This window comes from Antedon mediterranea, chromosome 1 (genome assembly GCF_964355755.1).
Source record: "Antedon mediterranea chromosome 1, ecAntMedi1.1, whole genome shotgun sequence".
NCBI lineage: Eukaryota > Metazoa > Echinodermata > Crinoidea > Comatulida > Antedonidae > Antedon > Antedon mediterranea.
The window spans coordinates 36100665-36118039 of NC_092670.1; the positions used below are offsets into that span (position 1 = coordinate 36100665).

A 17375-nucleotide genomic window follows, 5' to 3' on the forward strand; every position below is an offset into this window, starting at 1 on the left:
TGCATCTGCGCATGACAAATTATGATAGTAAGCCTAACCAGTAATGTGTGCAGAAAACATTATGTGCATCTGCGCATGACAAATTATGATAGTAAGCCTAACCAGTAATGTGTGCAGAACACATTATGTGCATCTGCGCATGACAAATTATGATAGTAAGCCTAACCAGTAATGTGTGCAGAAAACATTATGTGCATCTGCGCATGACAAATTATGATAGTAAGCCTAACCAGTAATGTGTGCAGAAAACATTATGTGCATCTGCGCATGACAAATTATGATAGTAAGCCTAACCAGTAATGTGTGCAGAACACATTATGTGCATCTGCGCATGACAAATTATGATAGTAAGCCTAACCAGTAATGTGTGCAGAAAACATTATGTGCATCTGCGCATGACAAATTATGATAGTAAGCCTAACCAGTAATGTGTGCAGAAAACATTATGTGCATCTGCGCATGACAAATTATGATAGTAAGCCTAACCAGTAATGTGTGCAGAACACATGTCACATTATGATATAGTAACCAGTTATGGCGAAAAATAAAAGGGTTGAAATTTAGCTATTTTTTTGAAAAATTCCTGTACTATTAATAAAACACATGTGTCTGTGCATGTCAAATTATGATAGTAAGCCTAACCAGTAATGTGCGCAGAAAACATTATGTGCATCTGCGCATGACAAATTATGATAGTAAGCCTAACCAGTAATGTGTGCAGAACACATGTCACATTATGATAGTAACCAGTTATGGCGAAAAATAAAAGGGTTGAAATTTAGCTATTTTTTTGAAAAATTCCTGTACTATTAATAAAACACATGTGTCTGTGCATGTCAAATTATGATATACATTTATGTTGAAAAATAAAAGGGTCAAAATTTTGCCATTTTTTTTAAATTTCCAAAATATCCACTTTTTAAAATTCAATAATTATGAGATAATATTGCCATATATGGGCATATATTGTGTTATCATCATTTTATAAAGCCATAGTAACTAGTAAAAAATAAAAAGGTAAAAAATTTGCTATTTTTTCCAAAAATGCCCAAAATATAACCTTTTTAAAATTCAATTATTATGCGATAATATGGCTATATATTGCTTTGTATCATCTTATAGAGCCAAAGTAACAAGTTTTGTCGAAAAATAAAAGCGTCGAAATTTTGCCATTTTGGAAAAAAATCCCTGTACTATACTGCCCCGTCATGAAAGAACGACTCAACTGCATAAAGCAAAGTATTCTTGTTTTAGCTCTTCACATGTGTAGATAATATTATTTTGATTAGCATAATAAACATGCTCAGAGGCGAATCATGGGTTCTGCGCATGTCAATTGTTGCTATAGTAACCACATGCGCAGAGACGAATAATGGGTTCTGCGCATGTCAATTGTGCTATAGTAACCAGTTTTGACATAAATGGTTACTATAGCATAATAAACATGCGCAGAGGCGACTAATGGGTTCTGCGCATGTCAATTGTGCTATAGTAACCATTTTTATCGAAAAATAAAAAGGTCGAAAATTGGCAATTTTTTGGAAAAAATCCCTGTACTATAGTAGAGGGAAATTTTTGAAAAATGGCCAATTTTCGACCCTTTTATTTGTTGACATAAATGGTTACTATTGCATAATAAACATGCGTAGAGGCGAATAATGGGTTCTGCGCATGTCAATTGTGCTATAGTAACCTGTTTTATCGAAAAATAAAAAGGTCGAAAATTTGAAAATTTTCAAAAAAAATTGCCGATTTTCGACCCTTTTATTTTTGACATAAATGGTTACTATTGCATAATAAACATGCGCAGAGACGAATAATGGGTTCTGCACATGTCAATTGTGCGACAGTAACCAGTTTTGACATAAATGGTTACTATAGCATAATAAACATGCGCAGAGGCGACTAATGGGTTCTGCGCATGTCAATTGTGCTATAGTAACCATTTTTATCGAAAAATAAAAAGGTCGACAATTGGCAATTTTTTGGAAAAAATCCCCGTACTATAGTAGAGGGAAATTTTTGAAAAATGGCCAATTTTCGACCCTTTTATTTTTTGACATAAATGGTTACTATTGCATAATAAACATGCGTAGAGGCGAATAATGGGTTCTGCGCATGTCAATTGTGCTATAGTAACCAGTTTTGAAATAAATGGTTACCATAGCATAATAAACATGCGCAGAGACGAATAATGGGTTCTGCACATGTCAATTGTGCGACAGTAACCAGTTTTGACATAAATGGTTACTATAGCATAATAAACATGCGCAGAGTCGATAATGGGTTCTGTGCATGTTAATTGTGCTATAGTAACCAGTTTTATCGAAAAATAAAAAGGTCGAAAATTGGCAATTTTTTGGAAAAAATCCCTGTACTATAGTAGAGGGAAATTTTTGAAAAATGGCCAATTTTCGACCCTTTTATTTTTTGACATAAATGATTACTATTGCATAATAAACATGCGTAGAGGCGAATAATGGGTTCTGCGCATGTCAATTGTGCTATAGTAACCAGTTTTGAAATAAATGGTTACCATAGCATAATATACATGCGCAGAGGCGACTAATGGGTTCTGCGCATGTCAATTGTGCTATAGTAACCTGTTTTATCGAAAAATAAAAAGGTCGACAATTGGCAATTTTTTGGAAAAAATCCCCGTACTATAGTAGAGGGAAATTTTTGAAAAATGGCCAATTTTCGACCCTTTTATTTTTTGACATAAATGGTTACTATTGCATAATAAACATGCGTAGAGGCGAATAATGGGTTCTGCGCATGTCAATTGTGCTATAGTAACCAGTTTTGAAATAAATGGTTACCATAGCATAATAAACATGCGCAGAGGCGAATAATGGGTTCTGCGCATGTCAATTGTGCTATAGTAACCAGTTTTATAAAAAAAAAAAAATTTCGAAAATTTGCCATTTTTTGAAAAATTCCTGTACTATAGTACAGGGACATTTTCGAAAAATGGCCGATTTTCGACCCTTTTATTTTTTGACGTAAATGGTTACTATTGCATAATAAACATGCGCAGAGTCAACTAATGGGTTCTGCGCATGTCAATTGTGCTACAGTAACCAGTTTTGACATAAATGGTTATTATAGCATAATAAACATGCGCAGAGGCGAATAATGGGTTCTGCGCATTTCAATTGTGCTATAGTAACCAGTTTTGACATAAATGGTTACTAAAGCATAATAAACATGCGCAGAGTCGACAGGGAAATGTTCGAAAAATTGCCGATTTTCGAACCTTTTATTTTCGATAAAAATGGTTACTATTGCATAATAAAAATGCGCAGAGACGAATAATGGGTTCTGCGCATGTCAATTGTGCGATAGTAACCAGTTTTATCGAAAAATAAAAAGATCGAAAATTTTTCATTTTTTGAAAAATCCCTGTACTATACATGCGTAGAGGCGACTAATGGGTTCTGCGCATGTTAATATAAAATATCGACAAAATCCGATTACTATAGAAGTTAAGTCATACCATCCAATATAGAAATAATAAACATAACATCAAGCATTGTATTCAACTTTATAAAAATTATCACTAATTTTAAAAATGAAACTTTATTGATAAAGAATATATCCTCAACAACAAAAAGTAATCCGGTATGTTAGTGTCAATAAGTGATCGAGTGAGTAAATGCATTTCTTAATGTAAAACATGCATAATGTTATATAGTATTGTTTGTTTTCATAACATATTTAGAATCTTTGACCAAAAATTGGACCAACATTATTTACTTGAAAAAACTGCAACTTAAAGCAAAGAATAGTCAAATTGGCTGCCAGCCAATGAGTTTCTGTCATTTTATAATTGATTTTCGGTTTTTCTTTTACAGAAGTGATAACTTTGTTAAAACTACAAAATACCCTATTCAAAGATTTTATTAATCTTCATTTTTCATGTTTACATCTTTAAGGTTACATAAAATTAACCATTTATAATATAAAAGATGAACGTTAAATTGAAAGATGTTTATCTCTATATTGTATCAGTTAATTAACTAAAACATTTCCACAGAATCCTAAACATTCATAGTAATGAAAATAAAATTAATAAAATAAAGAAAAAATATTTTAAAATACCATGCCTTCTGTATTATTTTAATGTTTAAAGGGTAAAATAGTCCCAGGTTTAACATTTCTATTGTTTGCAAAAGCATTGATTGAATAAAGCCTTTCAATTTTTTTTTGCTACAGGAATTTTTTTGTAATGAAAACATCAGATCAAAACTTTATACCCAGAGGCGATTTTTTTTTCGTACATAAGTTGGGGACGTCTTATGCGAAAGATACCGCAACTACTTCCTAAAAATAACTAAACCTAACCCTCTAAATAATCTCTCACACTATAAAGTAAAAAGAAGTTTGTCCATTGTCTAATCCACACGACTACACAGACGGCTCGAAAATATGCGTTTGCATTAGCGAATTATAGTTAGCTCAATTCTTACGTCACAACTTATGGAAATGACTAATGAATATTCATGTTTATTTTGTGATGTTTCATGAGGGGACCCCAACTTGTGTACAAAAAGAAATATCGTTTCCTGTTTAAGTTTATGGATTACATCCTATATCAAATTAGTGCAATTGATAAAAACAGAGAAAGTTGTGATCTACTGTACATTATATTGAAGTGAATATATAAATACAGTTTGTATGCCAATTAATACATTTATATACATCAAGAATCTTACAAGCTATAGTTCCATTTTGATTTTCATAATCACAATAAATTATTTTAGATTTGGTTTAAACCGGTAAGAGTGAGATTAATCCGGTTTGTTCTAGTTCATACTTGCACCTTCACGCTTGAATTCACAGGGAGACTGTTACTACTACAGGCATAATTGGCAATACCTGTATACAAGCTTCTGTCCAGGGCTGAAGGAAGTGCCTGTTCTTTTCATTATCCTCACACAGTCCTGTGATCCTAAGTGCAGAAAGGTAAATCGTGTATTATATAATTTATTCTGCTTTTATCAAATATTTACGAATGACGTAGAACATCTACTAAGCTGACACTTTCAGTACCAAAAAAGCTAACAGTCTGAATAGGTGTTAGTTGTAGTGTTAAGCTCTGTCTACAACAAAAGTGTGATGTGCCCAAATATCGTAGTGATATGCCCAAATATGGTAGTGATGACATCATGTCCATATATGGGCACATCACATTTTGTGCAACGCGACTCTACAGCTCACTGTGTCGGTCAGTTGGTAAACACTAACTTGAGTACGCGACTGCAGCTATGTATATGGCCTTGTTTTTAGTGTATACAGAACTCTAGAACAATCATAACGAAAAATAATATTGCTTACATTCAAGTGTCCCAACGACTCTTTCGAACTTTCTTCACAGGGGGAGGAACTCCTGTTGGTGGAAGCATACTACTGCTAGATGGTGGTAGCATACTTGTTCCAGATGGTGGAAGTGGTGGCAGCATACTGGTTCCAGATGGTGGAAGTGGTGGCAGCATACTGGTTCCAGATGGTGGCAGCATACTGGTTCCAGATGGTGGAAGTGGTGGCAGCATACTGGTTCCAGATGGTGGAAGTGGTGGCAGCATACTGGTTCCAGATGGTGGCAGCATACTGGTTCCAGATGGTGGCAGCATACTTGTTCCAGATGGTGGCAGCATACTAGTTTCAGATGGCACAAACATACTGCCGACATCATTTCCTGGGGAACTGGTTGACGTTTCTGTGCTATCCCATCTTGATGTTTTCCCAACCATTTGACTTGCAAACTGGTTCATACCGAGAATAGGATACATCACATGTGCCATGTCAGGAGTAGTGGTGCTTGGAGTTATGATCGGCGATGTCGTTGATGATGTTGGTAATACTGGTGATGTCATCTGTACTGTTGGCGATACTGGTGGTGATATAGAGCTTTCGTTTTCAGAGCTGTGCCTTCTACCATTATCACTCCTTCTGCTGCTGTTTCTTTCATCATGTTTTTTATCATTATCATAGCTGTATGATCTACTGTTGCTACTTCCTCTGTCATTATCTCTTCTATCACGATCACCGCGATCACGGTCGCCGCGATCACGGTCGCCGCGATCTCGATCACTACGATCTCGATCACCACGTTCACGTCCCCTATCGTGCCTGCTACGATCTTCCCTCCTGTAATCATCATCACGTCTGTGGTCATATCGATCTTCTTGTCCACGTCTTCGTTCTTGTCGGTCATCGTATCGATCGTCATCACGACCCCTTCTGCGATCTCTATCACGTCTATCATATCTATCACTGTCTGATCTTGAGGTTTCGTTTCTAACACTACTAATAAATCCACCAATTTTAGAAGGTGGTATAAAGCTGGGAGGAGGCATGGTTGCTATATTTTGTTTTAGTAGGATAGGTTCTATTTTAGGCGGAATAACCGTGCCCTTTTTGCTAGTCCAAAGAGTATTGGTGCCAGTACTAGCTGCTTGGAACTGAGACTTGAATTGAGCCTGTAAAACAATTATTTAAGGTTAGCCAAGTTAAACAGGTCAGCTAAGTTAAACAGGTCAGCCAAGTTAAACAGGTTAGCCTAGTTAAACAGGTCAGCCCAGTTAAACAGGTCAGCCAAGTTAAACAGGTTAGCCCAGTTGAACAGGTCAGCCAAGTTGAACAGTTCAGCAAAGTTAAACAGGTCAGCCCAGTTAAACAGGTCAGCCCAGTTACAGGTCAGACAAGTTGAACAGTTAAGCCAAGTTAAATAGGTCAGTCAAGTTAAACAGACCAGGCATATTAAGCAAGTAAAAATCTCATAATGTAAATATACATTTATATACATTTCTACAAGAATATATTGAATAAAATACAAAAATATATCACAAATTTAATCAGTTTAAAGAGGCTATTTAACATACTCTATCATGTCGGATGAATGTGAAATTACAATACATACTGAGAAAGATGTCTTCATAGCAGCTAGTCGACTGGAGTAAAGTCCCTCTGTGTTGGAGCAACCGTACCTCTCACCAAGTGGTCCTGTGGCTTTCGTTTTCACAGCCGATGCTACCTCTTCTGGTTCATCTTTTGTCTCTTCTTTGTCATCTGAACTACCAAGACCGGGACGCTCACGATAACCCAATCCGCCACCACCTTGATTGAGACGTTTTCCACGTCCACCTTTAAATCGTGATTTTCGGAAACGATTGTTCTGTAATTTATGTAGAAATAAGGTTTTTTTTTTAGTAAAAAAGGGAAAATTTAATTTAGCTTAAAAACACTAAAACATAGATTGAATATGGTCACTATACTACCTGCATTGCTAGATCCATCACTTCAGAGGGTACTTCCTGATTAGCGCCCTCTAAGTTACGTACAAGATCACCTGCAAAGTACACATCCTTATTGGTCATCAGAGTATACGCTGTGCCCTTTTCACCTAAAATTACAAACAGAAGAAAACATACCTCAGAAATTTTTCTTGTAAAGATATAATTATAATATTAATAAAAATAATAATTTTTAGTTCATGCTAGAATAAAATAAAATGGCATTACCTGCTCGGCCAGTACGACCTATCCGGTGAGTATGTGTATCAATGTCTCTAGCAACATCATAGTTTATAACGGTCTTGATGGATGGTATATCCAAACCACGGGCTGTAAGGATAATTTAGGCTGTTACCTATTTATATTCCTGGGTAAAGAAAAATGAGGCAGAAACCAACCAGTATCATCAGAACCTAAATGGATGTGTATGTTTAGGTACCCATTTAAGCACCTTGGTGAAGAGTGATGATGTGTCAAGGAAACAGGCAAAGAACAGCACAGGATTTGTTTTGATTATTATTATTATTATGGTATCTCTGTCAACTACCAGTTGTCCTTACCAGCAACATCAGTAGCCACCATTACTCCAAACTCTTTACGTTTGAAACCTGTAATCACTTTGTTTCTACTACTTTGATCCATATCACCATGTAGTAAGCCAACTGAAATGAAAGACAATATGTATTAAAATTCAATCTTTATTTTTAAACACAACAAATAACAAAACTAATTCCAACGTAAATTCATTTCCATTCTTGGAATACACAAATAGAATCTAAAACAGCAAGAATGTTATTTCTGAATCCACGCTTCAGTACAACAATGAGGATGAAACATTCCAACCCTTTATAAACTTGTCACTTGATTAACCCGGTCACTAAGTTAACCAGGTCAGGTAAGTTAAACAGGTCAGACAAGTTAAACAGATCAGTAAAGATAACCAGGTTAGCCCAGTTAATCAGGTCAGGCAAGCTAAACATGACAGTAAAGTTAACCAGGTTAGCCCAGTTAACTAGGTCAGCCAAATTAAACAGGTTAGTTATGTCAAGTTAAACTGGAAAACAGATATAAAAGACATTCAGATGTATACAATATCACATAATTTACCAATAAAATCCTGCTTTCCTAGATTTGTCGCCAATTCTTCTGCATTGACTTTTTTTGTGACAAAGATTAAGACACTGCCAACTGTCATGAAGCTCACCAGTCTTGATGTCAGCCATTTCCATTTCTGATAATCTTCTTGGAGAAGCTTCACAATTTGTTCTACATCTTGATTTGCCTGAAAACATTTCAATTGTACCGTTTACATGTTTATGTCTGTATACATACTTTGTTTATTAGAGGTAGATAGTGTGACTAAAGCAACACAATCCTGACCCAGTAAGGAATGTAATAAAACTCCACTAAACAACTAGAAATAGGAATCTTACCTCACCGACATCACCTTGTACAACGCGCACAGGGTCTGTCAGAATATCTCGAGCCAGTCTCTCAATTCTTTTCCTAAATGTTGCACTAAATAACAGTGCTGGGTAAAAAATAATAAAATGGATTATTCAACTGCCAATGATGATTTAACTTATTAACTATTCTTATGAACAATGACAATGACTCACTTTGCCTATCAGGTCTCACATGATTTGCAATGGATCGAACTTGTGGCTCTGTAGAAAAGGAAACAATATAAAAAATACAAATTAATAAAAATGATAAGTTTCCAATGCTTTGGGTGACTAAGTAAAGAAATTATATAAAAAATTAAGCGAACTGAGTGAAATACTAGCAGAGCAAGTGAATTTTTTGACCCATAGTAACCATACAGATAACTCAAGTTTTTGTGACATCATCTCAATGTATCTTTTTTTGTTGTTAAATCAAAAAGCATGATCTGTTGGTTTATTTAATAAAAAATCAGCATAAAGCAAATAAAGTAATATACTTGGCATCTTTTCAAATAATAATATAACTAATAATACTAATTATGAAGATATTAATAATAATAATAATAATAATTAATAATTACCAAAACCCATGTCAAACATTCTATCAGCTTCATCAAACACAAGAAATGTAACACGCTGAAAATTGGTGGCTTTCTTCTTTATAAGGTCAATCATACGACCCTGTAAAAAGAACAGAATTAAATTAAATCACTCAACTCAACTATATATTGTAGTTCTGGAAAGCTGAAATAAAAATATGATTTGATGAAGGGATGGAAAAATCAAAAGCGTTCCTTACCGGTGTACACACTATGATTTCTGCTCCTTCTTGACATGCTTTAGTTTGTTCCCACATATTTCCTCCACCATAAGCACAGACGACTTTCATATTGTATGCTTTTCCAAACTTTTTACATTCTATATAAATCTGTAGTTGAAGATATATTTATGAAAAATATTTTAATTATTGAGCAAGGAAATCTAACAGGAGGATGGTAAGCTCCGGAGATCAAAGGGTTTATCTGTGGCTGCGACACGATCTGTTTCATGCCTCTTAACAGGCACTGCACGTCGCAGAGAATGTGTACATAGTACAGTACTGTTGGTATTCGTCGCAGCCACACATAAGATCAAAGGTCATATCTTGGCAAGGCGAGCTCAGTGTCCTGTTGTTAGATTGCCTTGGTTAGAGTATGCTTTTATAAAAAATTAATATTAAATCTTCGATAAAATTAAAGGTGACAAAACATTTTATACCTGTTGAGAGAGCTCTCGTGTTGGCGCACAAATCAAACCTATGGGACCGTCTCCTGGCTGGAGCTCTTTCTACATTTTAAAGAGAAAAATTCATGTTATATAACCATGGAAAGTACAACAATTGGAAGTGGAAAAGGATTTAATATATATGTTAATAATAGATAACATGCATGCCATACCTTGTCTATAATAAATATATTATCAAATGCATTCCATACCAGGATATATATAATAAAGTGCGTGCCATACCTGATCCATAATATGTATGAGCAGAGGCCAGATGAATGCTGCCGTTTTACCACTACCTGTCTTAGCAATACCAATGATATCACGACCACCCATTGCAATCGGAACACCCTGTTAAAATATGGAAATGATGTCAGAATGTCAATTCTACAAACTATACAACAGTAATACTGTACTGCACATTTTACTTGAGGCTCTGGGTCTCACTAATAATACACTTTTTAGAACTAGCTCTGGCTAATACACAACCGAGTGGGTGCTGCAAACCATAGCTATATAATCGGCATAAGTTCCAGGCACAATTGTTCTGGTGGTAGAAGTCTTCACAGATAAGGACTTAAAACTGGTGGTCCAGTGTACAAATCTTGCTCGTGTGCACTAGTACATCTTTCGGAAGAGTAGGGTTTACCCCGGTACACTGGTCCATTCAGCCCCTGTCGTTGTGGACAGACGAACGGTCTTTTACAAAAGAGATAATATTAAAATTCTTACCTGAGCTTGAATCGGAGTTGGTGAAGAGAACTCAGATTTACGGATGTAATGCATCAACTGTTCGTCAAAACCGAAATGTCCAAAGCTGGAAACTGGTTTGGCCGCGTCAGCACCGGACACCTATAAAAAAGTAAATACAGTAGTACTGAGCTATAGTCAACGTAGTTTCTGTACTTTGTCACTGCTGGACCTGGTAAAAAATAATATGTAATATTATTAATATTATTGTATATGATGATAATGAAGGTATATATGGTTGTACACTGTACCTTAATTCCTAGCTTCTTTCTCAAATCTATTACATCATGGTACGACAGCTTAGCAATATCTTGATGTTCTTCATAGAAATTCTTATTAAAACTATCATACTCAATCTAAAACATTAAATTAAAAAAAAAATAAATATTCATTCGTCACTCATAAACACAGTAATGACAAACATTTTCAATATATACTGTATTTTAAAATTGCATTATATAATGTACATAATGACGTGTGGTTATTTCATCAAGAGTTTTTAATTAACTTTATAATGATCTTATATAATAATATAATTTATAATATAATAACTAATCATGACAGTGGAAAACCTATTCAAACTATTTTCAGTGAAACAAGTCAGGGGAAATGTATGATGCAACACTATGGCCAACCAAAAGGTGTCCCCTCAACATTGAATTTTTTTATGCATGAAGCTGGGACTATTGGCATTTTTCTATTAATAAGCTACCAAGAAATTCTAGAGTTCGAATTATTGGGAAAAAATAATGGGTTTTTTTCTGGATAACCCACAAAATAATAAATTTGGTACACTCATCAAGAATTTTGAAATAGGGGGCCCCTGGGCCTAAAACTTTGTCTACACTATCAAACTAGTTTGACAAAAAAAGGTGTGATGTACCCAAATATGGTGGTGATATGCTCAAATATGGTAGTGAAACATCATCGTGTCCATATATAGGTATATCAAAACTTTGAGCTTAAAAGCAGTAAAATAAAGTGTTAAACTCAATGTTTTATCTTTTGCATTGTATTTGGCAACTGTTGAAACTTACCTCAGAATGGTCAACATCTGGCAACGGGTCAATTATTTTAGATTTCTCAGGAATTATGGGATTGCCATCAGCGTCATATTCGACGTAATCTTCATCGTCCATTGGGGCATTCAGTCCTGCATTAGGGTTGTCAATCATATATTGCATATATTCTTCCTGTTTACACGACAAGTACAAGTAAAACTCTGTATAAATATTATGTTGATTTATACTGTATTAATCTTTTTTTATAAATCCAAATTACTAAAAATGACAATGCTGTGGGTATCAGTGGCTGTATCTAAATGGAGATACAAAATGACAATGCTGTGGGTATCAGTGGCTGTATCTAAATGGAGATACAAAATGACAATGCTGTGGGTATCAGTGGCTGTATCTAAATGGAGATACAAAATGACAATGCTGTGGGTATCAGTGGCTGTATCTAAATGGACATACAAAATGACAATGCTGTGGTTATCAGTGGCTGTATCTAAATGGAGATACAAAATGACAATGCTGTGGGTATCAGTGGCTGTATCTAAATGGACATACAAAATGACAATGCTGTGGTTATCAGTGGCTGTATCTAAATGGAGATACAAAATGACAATGCTGTGGGTATCAGTGGCTGTATCTAAATGGAGATACAAATAAAATAAGCAAAAAGCTAAATCAAAATGAAAAACAGCCAGAAAAAATTGAATCAAAATAAAATCACCATCAGTGCAAGTCAAGAGTACTTGGACAAAATTGAGAATATAAATCAGACAAGCCTGAGTGGACTAATATTTCTTAATCTTTTTATACAATTATATATATAAATCTTTTTATATAAATCTGTTTATATATATAAATAATCATATCTTATTCATTGTGGTTATTGTGGCTAACAACCATGATTAACTTTTGCAATTTGAAAATTATTAATATACAGCAACATAAGGGGTATTTTCAGAAATAAATTTTAAATAGCTTAAGGTGCTGTTTTATGTTCACATTATCCATAATAAAAAACAGCTGTGAAACAAATGTTGAATTTCTATACACTCAATATAGTTAACTCTCGCATGATACTGTAAATTCTGGTATTTTGACTTTATTTTTTTTGTTTTGGAACTCAAGAAAAGTCTGATTTTGTGAGAGTTTACTGCAATGATAATTTGCAATGACAAACAAATCATAAAAATGTTACCATTTCATCCAAGTCTTCTATATCTTGTCTTTTAGCCTTCTTTGACTTCTCTTTTGGTTTCTCGGTTTCACTCTTTATTTCAGCCTAAATAAACAAGCAGAAATAATTATAAAAGGTACACCATATCTGAATGAGGAATAAATAGTACTAACAAAACATGCAAAATAATTATAAAAGGTACACCATATCTGAAGGAGGAATAAATAGTACTAACAAAACATGCAAAATAATTATAAAACGTAAACCATAATTATCTGAAAGAGGAATGTACTAATGATACCAACAAAAATTCTATAAATTTAAACTTCTTAAAATTGCGGATATCAATAAGTACCAAATTGGGCTTTTCATGTATAATGTTACTACTAATCAGGACGTGCGTTTTTCATCGCTCTTTATTAAAAATGGTTCTTACCATAATTATAATACAAGATCTAAAGACAAAATGAGACTCAGAAAACGTAATCGTACTTCTACTAGTTTTACTGTGTCATGTGTGGGACCCAAATTGTGGAATGACTTGAATTACGAACTACAAAGTACCAAATCAATATATATATTTAAATCATTGTTTAAAGAACATTTATTATCATTTTACAAATAATTTTAAAAATTATACTTGTTGCAGGATTTAGCTTTTTTATTATTTATGTTTTAGTTTTTTAAGCTAGTTAGGGACATAGGGGGACACAACTAATCAAGCTCTTTTGAGTTTTTATGTGTTTCCTTTTCATCTTTTTTATGTTCTCATATATTGTTGTTGTATTTTTTCATGATAGAGGATGAATAAAGAATATTTGAATTTGAATTTGAATTTGAACAAAATCTGCTGTCTTTAACCTTTGACCTTACCTGAATCCCGGCCATGAACACATCCAATGGATCATCCTCATCACTTTCATTCCCTGCATTTCCAATTCCCTCTTCCGGATCGCTGTCCTCAAAATAACTGAAAAATAAAGAAGATGTTATTAAAACTCAAACTACAGATTATGCTTTTTAAAGCTGCTATTATCAGAAACAAATAGTATGATAAAATAACACCATCAGGGCCCATAGTGGCTAAAACCTCTAGTAAATATAAGTCCTGTATTTTATTTCTAAATGTAGGGGAATGAGCTGTTAGGAACTAACTTTACTTAAGCCTAGGTATTATGAGGTAGGGTGGCCAGTTCCCTTCCACGCCGCCTTATCCTCCCTTGCATTTTCAACCTTTACTTATTTACAGCTGAGTAGACTGGGAGTTGTCGGGAATTGAAACCACGTCTCTCTGTATGACCAATCAAATGTCCTAACCACTCGGCTATCCAACTTTCCTGGTCGGATAGCCAAAATATAATCTGTACACCTTTTGCTCTTTCTGGTGGACTAATAACAGAATATTTGAACCTTCATTTTATATACTTTGTAGTTGTAATGTTTTGTCAGGCTACTGTAGACAAACTGCTAACTAATCACAAACATGCTCTAAATTAAGTATTAAAATATCATTTATAAAAATAATTATTAGTGTATAGTTGAAACTATATACAGTCAACTCTCCCAATACATTACAAGACACCTTTAAGCTGGCCAAAAAGTATTCGGAATGTATTTTTAATGGTAAAAATGAATTTGAGACAGAAAAGGTTTTCAGTTATTAACACTTTGACTGCCAGAGGTTTTTCCAGTTAGAAACTGCCACCGCCAGCGTTTATAGCCCAATTCAATGTTTTTATTAAAGCTGATTGAAACTATGTATGTGATCTGATTTCCATGTAATTTAGACTAAAATAATCATAAAGATTTTAGCTTTACAATGGTACCAAGAACGATTTTCAAATCGCTATATGTAAATCGGAATAGTAAAATGAAAGTAACTCACTTTTTGAGTTTTTCGTAGTTTCGCGCAAGAAAGTCGAGATATTCGCGATTTTGTGCAAGACATCACAATATGAAAATATCGCCCGGGGAGATAAACAAACAACGAAAAAGTTACTTACACGGCACCGGTAGGCCTATAAAAACAAGTTATCACTATCGAAAAATGTATTACATTTCATAAATCATAAATCTTACATCAATGTTTCGCCAAAATCCACATAGTAAAGACACCAGGCCTAGTAAACTAGGCCTAAAGTTGGTCCGGAACCGTTTTACGACAGGCCTAGGCTATAGCCTAGTACTAGTAGCCTAGCTAGTAAACTGATGATAATATTTATACCATTTCTAAACAAGTTTGTTGCGTGAAACTCGGCCACTTACAGTGAAACACCAAAACAATTAGGGTATAGGCCTACATACAATAATAAGATTAAAGACTTCATATTGAAAATTCATCCATTATTTTTTATTCAGATAACAAACAAACATGCCAATCCACATAAACCTTTGTAATGCTTCGGCGGCATAGCTAGCGCGCGACCGATACACAATGCGCCAAACCATCGCTGTACGCGCTACTGTGATGCGCGGTGTATGTTATTTCGACAGGTACCATTTTGACAATCGTTCGTAACCAGATTAGTTACTTTAAAAAAGTAAATTATTCACGGTCCAGACCGAATATAGTGTGCATATTTATAGTATATACCAATAATTAACCTATCTACCGGATTGCGTAAAAAAATGCGAAAAACGAAGATTTTCGTGTTTGGCAGTCAAGCGTTGTGTTTCCAAAAACGAAGATCTTCGTGTTTGGCAGTCAAAGTGTTAAGAGTCCGGTATTGGGAGAGTTGACTGTATTTATTATTAATAACATACTCTTGCTCAGACCGGTGTCTTTTAACTAGTTTTGTAGCCTTCTCAATCTGCTCCATGCCTGCATACCCAGGTGGTCCAACATTGTTGTAGCTACTCCCCAAGTTAGGCTCCCTTGAGTAGTCACTTGATCCCCCTCCACGGTACATTGTATCAAGTTATTTTCTATAAAATTAAAATATTAGAAAAAATATCAAAAATATGTGGAAATTTGCAGTTCTTATTTATTATTGATAAAAATACTAGGCCTACATACATAGACCCTATATTCTGCTGCACCATTTAACATAGGTCTACTAATAATTCTACTGCTTTTATTCAGCAAACCTATTATTTAGTCTCTCTACTAATACTATGTAACTGTAACCACTCTAAGCCTACTACCCTAACTAGGCCTACTATCTAGTTAGGCCTAGCCTAGGCCTGTTTAGATTTATCCATGACTAGTAACTTACTAGTCGGTAGGCCTAGGCCTAGCTAGTCCTTATTCTTAAAACAAAATATAGGCCAAGTAGGCCTACTAGCTAGTAGAGTCGAAATTGTTGCCTGGTGGGGTGTTTTTTTATCTCTAGTCTAGTAGGCCTAGGCCTAGTTGTCATTGTTAATTTATATAGATTGAGATATTATCTCAACCATCCCTATTTGTCTTGTCGTTTTGTCTGGGCCCAACAACATCACATAACACGGGCATGTACCGCCGGACCGCCGAGGCTGTGCAGCCTCCTTCTTGTGGAATGTGGCACACCACAACAAGAAGGGTGGATGGGTTGGGGGTAGCCACTAATAATACTCAGTTTTAGTAATGAAAGAGCATGTTTCATACATTATTATACAATTAGACAGTTTCCTAGTTATACTTAGTATTCTAATGAGAAAACATACCCTTAAAATATTCTGAATACAATGGTGTATTGTGTGTTTATAAGCAGCATTCGTCTCACAACAAACAGGCTAGGCCTAGGCCCTCGTGAGTACTGTTTTCCATGTTTTCTTGTTAGACATTATAGAGGGCGCTAATCTATATTAATTAAAATTTCTGCTATTAAAAAAATAAATTCATATACTGTAATAGTAATACCATGGAGCTATAAAAATTAGAACTCCATGGTAATACGGTTTATATTCATTAATTTTCGACAAAGACATAAAATGCAAAACATACATTACCAGTCTAGCGGATTGTAGAAAAGTGATATAATTCAACAAATGAAAATAAAATAAAGATCTGTATTAATAATAATAATAATAATTACCTACCTAATAATAATATTTGGACCCATACAAGGTAGGCCTATAGGTAGGTAATTAATATCATTATATTAATGTTATAATATTAATGTTCAGATCTTTATTATTATTTTCATTAGAATCAATCAATGTCTCAATTATTCACGATGGTCTCAAATAACCACTATAAATGAAATCAAAGGTTAGGCCTAAATGCATAAAATATGAACATTCTAAGACATTAATCCATCACCCGGGTTCAACGGCTCAACGAGTAAAACGTCGTGCAGCAGACTGTGACAACAAACAAGGTAAGTGGTTCAATTCCTTCATTAACCATTGTAATTAAGTTCTTCTTTCAGAAAAAATAAAAACGCAAAAAAACCCGCGAAAATGCCTTCAATCGTCGATCAATAAAAAAAAACGCGAAAACTACGAATCA

The 17375-nt window shown here is 34.5% G+C and overlaps 1 protein-coding gene across 1 annotated transcript; it reads right to left on the minus strand.

The window, feature by feature from the left end:
• Positions 1-3563: 3563 nt before the first annotated feature.
• Positions 3564-16686, minus strand: LOC140048503 (ATP-dependent RNA helicase DDX42-like). Its single transcript, XM_072093272.1, has 20 exons — positions 16589-16686; positions 15710-15871; positions 13820-13916; positions 12968-13051; positions 11794-11949; positions 11008-11112; positions 10739-10858; positions 10250-10357; positions 10001-10069; positions 9543-9671; positions 9325-9424; positions 8918-8965; positions 8732-8829; positions 8406-8580; positions 7859-7960; positions 7527-7628; positions 7284-7408; positions 6926-7180; positions 5341-6485; positions 3564-4954 (listed from the first exon to the last, which is right to left on the minus strand). Exons 2-19 carry the CDS (start codon positions 15853-15855, stop codon positions 5343-5345), a joined length of 3162 nt encoding a protein of 1053 aa, XP_071949373.1. The 5' UTR covers positions 15856-15871; positions 16589-16686; the 3' UTR covers positions 3564-4954; positions 5341-5342.
• Between the last annotated feature and the right edge of the window lie 689 nt (positions 16687-17375).

What these genes read in the sequence shown, in the direction of transcription:
- LOC140048503 (XM_072093272.1), bottom strand. Translation starts at nt 15,855, where the DNA reads ATGTACCGTGGAGGGGGATCAAGTGACTACTCAAGGGAGCCTAACTTG. An exon ending in AGACACCGGTCTGAGCAAGA is followed by an intron (nt 13,917 to 15,709) that starts GTATGTTATTAA and finishes TTTATTTTTCAG; the next exon opens with TTATTTTGAGGACAGCGATC. An exon ending in AATGTTTGACATGGGTTTTG is followed by an intron (nt 8,966 to 9,324) that starts GTAATTATTAAT and finishes CCTTTTCTACAG; the next exon opens with AGCCACAAGTTCGATCCATT.